The 7,490-nt window shown below is 50.2% G+C and overlaps 1 protein-coding gene across 1 annotated transcript; it reads left to right on the forward strand.

Moving 5' to 3' along the window:
- Window positions 1–32: 32 nt before the first annotated feature.
- Tmem205 (transmembrane protein 205) lies at window positions 33–5,838 on the forward strand. The gene is given in 5 exon segments (XM_028872504.2): window positions 33–149; window positions 152–241; window positions 1,218–1,326; window positions 1,422–1,585; window positions 5,496–5,838. Coding segments are annotated over 5 exon segments (771 nt in total). The 5' UTR covers window positions 33–47; the 3' UTR covers window positions 5,802–5,838.
- Window positions 5,839–7,490: the final 1,652 nt, after the last annotated feature.

Consider the following 7,490-nt stretch of genomic DNA (forward strand, 5'->3'; position numbering starts at 1 on the left):
GTCAGGCGCGGAGCTCATTGGCGCCTGAGTCTCTTCGGTGTGACTGGATGAAGTCCGGAGAGGCGGGACGGCAGGATGATTTCCGCGAGCTGACTGGGCAATCGCTGAGTGGGCGGGCCCAGAGTTGTCAGATATGTGATATTATTGGCTTCTGGCTGGCTGGGAGGTGGGGCGAGGCCTGCGGTGCGGAAGAAAACCCGGGAGGGCTCAGGCGAGCCGGAGCTGCATAGGAGCTGCCCCGGTTCGTGCACGCCTGACCTCGGGTGCTCCACGGTGGGATCATTTGGGGACCGTGGGGGTGCTTCGGAATGTTTCTGTGTTGTCTCAGGTTTCTGGATGAGGGCTCTTGGTTTTCTGCAGAGCCAGGGTTGATCCCTGAAGACCTAGGGATGCGAACTTGAGCTGCTGGGACTCTGGCTTTTGGGGTTCTATAAGGTGCAGTTGATATTGGGGTCTAGAGAAAGCCTGAGATCTTTTGTTGTAGAATTTTGTTTGTTTTTGAGACAAGGCCTCATGTATCTCAGATTGGACTCCAGCTCCTGATCCTCCTGTCTGTACCTCCTCACTGCTGGAATGACAGAAAAGAGCCAGTGCTTGCCTTACACTGAGCTGGAGATGGAACGCAGGGCTTCCTGCACGTGAGGCAAGCACTGCCAGCTCAGCCACTTTCCCGGCTGGAGCCTGAGCTATTTATTGTTTGTTTTAAGACAGTCTCACTATATCTTAGGCTGTGATTTTCAGTGATTTTCCTGCATCATCCATATGTTGGGATTACAGGTGTGAGTCACACGGCCAGTCTCTGTTTTTAAATGCTTTTTGGAATGGAGGAGTGGCAATCCCCCTGTGTCAGTCTCCCGAGTGTGAGCTTCCACACTGGACTGAGATTGTTTTATTTATTATTATTATTATTATTATTATTATTATTATTATTATTACTTATTGCTATTACTTTGCAAGTGTTGGGAAGGGACTGTGAGGCCAACACTAACCAAGTCTCTGAACTCAAAGCCACAATTCCAGCCCCAAGCCTGAGCTCAGATGGACTGTTTGGGCATGAGGCTGTCCAGGGATTGCTTTGGGTCTTCCCACTGCCGTTTCCAGACTTTTCCCTCATCTCTGCACCCGTGTGGGGCTGGCCCTAAGCATTCTCTGCCAGGTCTCAAAGCTAGGGGGCAAAGGTTGACAGTTAAGCTGAATCACTGGTGCCTCCTTCCCAGGGCCACAGGATGGAGGACGGTGAGGATCCAGGAAGCCTGATTAAGGTGGTCCACTTGCTGGTCTTGTCTGGTGCCTGGGGCATGCAGATGTGGGTGACCTTTGCCTCAGGTAGGGACCTCCAACCTGTTACTTAGGGGTGGGGACTGAATGGGAGGGGAACCTGGAAGGGTCCTAATGGGTGTTTGTGGCCCTCCCCCTCCCAGGCTTCCTGCTTTTCCGGAGTCTTCCTCGGCATACCTTCGGGCTAGTGCAGAGCAAGCTCTTCCCCGTCTACTTTCACATCTCCTTGGGCTGTGCCCTCATCAACCTCTGCATCTTGGCTCCGCAGCGGGCCTGGATCCACCTCTCACTCTGGGAGGCCAGTCAGGTATGAGGGTTTGAGGGCACCATTCTCTGCAGATCTGTCCCCAGGACTCCAGTGAGCACTTATAGAGACTTCATTTTATTTTAATGTGTGTGTGTTTGTGTGTGTGTGTGTGTGTGTATGTGTGTGTGTGTGCACATTCATATGCACAATCACGTGTAGAGACCAGGTTTTGATGTTGTATCTTCCTCTCCAACTCTCTACCTTATTTTTGTTCTTTTGAGACAGGGTTTCTCTGTGTAGCCCTGCTGTCCTGGAACTCACTCTGCAGACCAGGCTGGCCTCCAGCTCACAGAGATCTGTCTCCCTGCCTCCCGAGTGCTGGGATTAAAGGTGTGCCCCACCCCCACTTGGCTTATTTATTTTTTTGAGACAGGGTCTCTCATTGAACCTGAGGCTCACTGATTTGGTCAGACAAGCTGACTGGCAGTCTCCAGGGATCCTCGCACCTCCGTCTCCCCAGCTGAGATTACAGGCATGAGCCGCCGTGCCAGGCTTTGTAACGGGGCTGGGGGCTGGACTCAGGCCCTCCTGCTTGCATTGCACACACCTACGGACCACATCTCCCAGCTCCTCCTTTGATGTTATTTTCATAGTGCTGGGGATAAAACCCAGAGCCCCGCACTAGCTAGGCATGCACTCTGCAGGTACATCTTCTTGACCTACATGGGTAGTGGTGGTGTTATTCCGAGACAGGGTCTTGAACGCAGTATGTGGAAGATGAGTTTGAACTTCTGGTCCTCCTGCCTCCTGAAATCGAAGGCATCTTCTCCCACCCATCATTTTATGAAGTGTTGGGAATTGAACCCAAGGCTTTGTGTATGCCAGACAGGAACCCTGCTAACTCAGCCACATCACCAACCCTCCGGTGGAAAAAAAAAAAATTAAAGATTTATTTATTTATTTATTTATTTTTTAAAGATTTATTTATTTATTATGTATACAGAAGAGGGCACCAGATCTCATTACAGATGGTTGTGAGCCACCATGTGGGTGCTGGGAATTGAACTCATGACCTCTGGAAGAGTAGTCGGTGCTCTTAACCTCTGAGCCATCTCTCCAGCCCTAAAGATTTATTTTTATTATTTTCTTTTTGGTATTTTGAGACAGGGTTTAATCTCTGTAGCCCTGGCTGCCCTGGAACTCACTCTGTAGACCAGGCTGGCCCCTGCCTCTCCAGTGCTGGGATCAGAGGTGTGCACCCAGCTTTGATTATTTTCATTTATGTGTTTATTGTCTGTGTGTAGGTATGTGCATATATGTGTGGGTACCCTCAGAGGCTAGCGGTGACAAATCGCCCTAGAACTATAATTACAGGCAGCTGTGAGCTGCTCAGAGTGGGTGCTGGCAACCAGACTCGGTTCTCTGCAAAAGCAGGTGTGCTCTCGTAACTGCTGAGCCAGCCATCTCTACATCCCCAGAGGCGTAGCCCAGGCTGGCCTCAAACTTGTGCATTCTCCTGCTTCCACTTTTCAGGATATCCTTCTGGTGTGGGCCACCACAACCAGCTCAAGTGACATTGTTTTGAAAGGGGGAAAGAAATGCCTCTTACTCCTGGTAAAGACGGAGCTGGTCACTGGGGGGCCTTGAACAGTGCACACATCCGGCATGGCTACCCCGGCAGCCCTCCATGTCCAGCCTTATCTTCCCCATTGGCTCTCATCTCCTCTGTGCCTGATAGCTGGGCCTCCTGCCAGACTACAGTGACTCAGCTGAGCTGAGGTTCTGACCTCAGTCCATTGTGTGAAAACCAGCCAGACTGGGAATTTAGGTTTCCCCACTCCCATGTACGCTTTCCCTAAGCCACAACGTAAGGAACAATTCTTACAGCTCAGGTTTCCTCACCCTTCCCTCCCTCTGCTCTTGACGTTTCAGATGTGGGCAGGTGAGACTTGATGGGTGTGTCACCTCTCAGCCTGGTGTGGTGGTGCACACGGCACACACACACACACACACACACACACACACACACACACACACACCACCCCAGGATGTAGGAAGATGAACCAGGGAGATTACACAAGTTCTAGGCCAGTCTGGGCTGCATAGTAAGACTCTGTTTCAAAAATAACAACAAACAAGCCAGGTGTGGTGGTGCGCACCTTTACTCTCAGCAATCTGGAGGCAGAGGCAGGAGAATCTCTGTGAGTCACAGGCCAGCCTGGGCTACATAGAGAGTTCAAGGACAGCCGGAACTACACCGAGAGAGAGACCCTGTCTCAAAAAAAATTAATTAAAATTAGGCCAGGTCGTGGTGGTGCACGCCTTTTATACCAGCATCCAGGAGGCAGAGGCAGGCAGATATCTGTGAGTTTGAGGCCAGCCTGGTCTACAGATCCAGTTCCAGGACAGCCAGGGTTAAACAGTGAAACCCTGTCTCAACACACCAAAATAACTAAAATAACAATTTAAATTAAAAACCAAGGCTGACATGTGGTGACACTTGTAATCCCAGCTCTTGGGGGCAGAGGTGGGAGGATCAGGAGATCAAGGCCAGTGTCAGCCACACAGGGAGCCTGAGACCAGCCTGAGCTACTGAGATCCTGTCTCAACCCGCTCCCCACAAAAGAATAGTCTCTTAGAGCTCAGAGAGGGTTCTGAGTAACTGGTGTTTCCCAGGTGATTAATTGAGTTCCTGTTCGTTCAGTGTCAGTTTCTGGGGTCTGAGATGGGCCCTATTTTAGGCTGTGAGCAGAAAGAATGAAGGAATGATGTGTTATCTGTCTTCCTTTTGGGGAGAGCAGATGGGCCTCCTATCATCCCAGCTCTTAGGGAGGCTTAGCCAGGAGGATTGCAAGTTCAAGGCTAGCCTTGGCTACATAGTGAGACCTTGCCTCAAAGTGAAAAGAGTGGAGGCTGGGGGATGACTTGGGCAGAAAAGTGCTTGTGCACAAACCTGAGGACCAGAGTTCGAATCCTCAGCATCCATTCAAACCGCAAACACAGAGGAGTTACCCAACATGGGGAGGGGGCGGAGTCAAGGGTGGAGACAGGCAGATCCCTGAAGCCCATTGGCCCACCAGTCAGTCCAGCTGAATGAGGGAGTTCCAGGATCAAGGAGAGACACCATCTCAGAAACCAAGGTGGACGGTTTAGCAAGCAAAGGCCCTTGCTTGCCAAGCCTGATGACAATCTGAGTTGGATCCCTGAGGGTCTACATGGAGGCAGAAGAGAAATGACTCCCTCATGTTGTATCACACACACACACACACACACACACACACACACAAAGGCATGTTATTACACACACAAACACACACACACACACACACACACACACACATGCACACACGCACACCAAGTAAATGCAATAAAAAATTTTTTTTAATGAAAAAGGGCCAGGTGGTGGTGGCGCACACCTTTAACCCCAGCACTTAGGAGGCAGAGGCAGGTGGATCTCTGTGAGTTTGAGTCCAGCCAGGACAGCTAGGGTGAGAAACACTGTCTCAAAACCCTACTCCCACCCCCACCTAAAAAATGGTGGAAAGCCCAAAGGCAACCTCTAGCCTCCAGAGAAACACACACACACACACACACACACACACACACACACACACACACACGCATGCATGAACAAGTACATATACCACATATGCACAAAGGAAGTTAAAGGAGGGATGTAGCTCAGGGGTGGGACTTACCTGTGACTGACACCCAAAGATCGAGTCTCAGTACTGCAAAAACACGTCTTGTTTTGAAGAAGAGGTTTTGGTGTTCAAGGTGTTTCTAGGCAAGAGAAGAAGCCATGGATTCTTTCCTAAGGACTGCTACTGTCAGGGTGGGTCCGCAGTCTGGGTGCGGGGAACTCTCTGGGCTGTGAGGATGCCGGCACGCTCTCTCGGGCCCCCCCACCCTCTCAGCCCCCCTCACCCTCTCAGCCCCCCTCACCCTGCCTCCCCGTCACTGTCCTCAGCTCGCTCTGCTGCTCCTGAGCCTCACACTGGCCACCATCAACGCACGCTGGCTGGAGGCCCGTACCACGGCCGCCATGTGGGCCCTGCAGACCGTGGAGAAAGATCGAGGCCTGGGGGCAGAGGTGCCAGGCAGCCACCAGGGCCCCGACCCCTACCGCCAGCTGCGGGAGAAGGACCCCAAGTACAGTGCCCTTCGCCAGAAGTTCTTCCACTACCATGGCTTGTCTTCCCTCTGCAACCTGGGCTGCCTGCTGAGCAACGGACTCTGCCTTGCGGGCCTTGCTCTGGGGCTCCAGAGCCTCTAACACAGGCCCTGTGTGCCAATAAATGCTTCTTTGGAGATGGCTGTGGTTGTTTGTCCAGGTGATGAGTGTGTTTGTGTGTGTGTGTGTGTGTGTGTGTGTGTGTGTGTGCACATGCACTGGGATAGCACCCAGTTTCATGTTTCCCCGTTCCTGTAGCGTGATGCTTTGGAGTGTGAGCTGTCGCAGCTCTGGCATATCTCCTCTAATGATGACCATTTATTGAGTGCCTGCTGTATGCCTGTCATGGTGCTGACCATGGTTACTGTAGGTTCCCACCTCTCGGGCACAATCGTATTCCATATCCTGCTGCCACTGGAAGTGACATTGTGACTTGTTCAGGCTGATGAGATGTGAGCAGAAGTGACATGCGTTTGCAAGACAGTATGGAGCTTGCTCAGCTTTCCTAGTCCATAGCATCCACCCTGAGATGGGAACCTAGATGAGTGGTATCCCAGAGACTCTGGGGGCTGCTTGTTTCTGAGAATAACTCGGTTCTTCCTAGATAACACACTCCAGCTCAGTCCATATATATTGGAGCTTTGGAGACAGCTGTTCCCTTTAGGTGTCTGGGTGAGCAGAGAAGTTCAAGTTGCTGTGTGTGTGTGTGTGTGTGTTGTTGTGTGTGTGTGTGTGCCTATGTGTGTTTTGAGGCAGGGTGTCCAGGGAACTCTGTGGCCCAGATTGACCTGAAACTCATGACAGTCCTTCTGCCTCAGCCTCTTATGTGCTAAGATTACAGGTGCGAGCCACTACATCAGTCTATATTTTTGTTTTGAGACAAGTTCTCTGGGCCCCTGGGGTCCCTGGAATCCTCCGGTCATCAGGTCTAATGGCAAGTGCCTTTGCCCACTCATCCATTTTGATGGCCTCTCTATATTATTTTGAATATATAATATTATTTGGCCTCAGACAAATATCTGTCTTCCTTTGATCCTTAATTTTCTTTTTTTTTTAAGGTTTATTTATTATACAGTGTTCTGTCTGCATGTATGCCTTCAGGCCAGGAGAGGGCACCAGATCTCATGGATACTTGTGAGCCACCATGTGGTTGCTGGGAATTGAACTCAGGACCTCTAGAAGAGCAATCAGTGTTCTTAACCTCAGAGCCATCTCTCCAGCCCTAATTTCCTTATTTCTAAAATATATTTTAACTCCAGGAGCCCTTAAGAGCGTTGAACAGAGTAACTCAGTACCTTTAGGGCCATGTGGTCTTCATCGCCAGCATTGAAAAGGAAATGGGGTGGGGGTGGAGAGTGCTTCCTTAGCAGACAAGAAGGCTCAGGCTCATTCTCAGCACCACCTAAACTAGGCATGGTTTTGCACACCTGCAGTCGCAGACCTGAGAGGTGGAGGCAGGAGCATCAGTTTATTTATTTATTCTTGGCTACAGAATGAATTCCAGGCAAGCTTGGACTAAATGAGACCTTGTCTGAAAAAATAAATAAAATAACATTTTTTTTTTTTTTTAGATTTTAAATTTTATTTTACATGAGTATTTTGCCTATATGTATTTCTGTCCACGTTGGTTCTTGCTGCTTGATAAAATAAGAAGGGTGGAGGTCAGAGCCCCCTGGAACTGGAGTTATGTGTGAGTCACCATGTGGGTGCTGAGACTCAAACCCAGACGCAAGAACAAGTGCTTTTAACCGTTGGTTCATCTCTCCAGCCTCCAAAATTAAAAAAATTAAA

This window comes from Peromyscus leucopus, chromosome 7 (genome assembly GCF_004664715.2).
Source record: "Peromyscus leucopus breed LL Stock chromosome 7, UCI_PerLeu_2.1, whole genome shotgun sequence".
Taxonomy (NCBI): Eukaryota; Metazoa; Chordata; class Mammalia; order Rodentia; family Cricetidae; genus Peromyscus; species Peromyscus leucopus.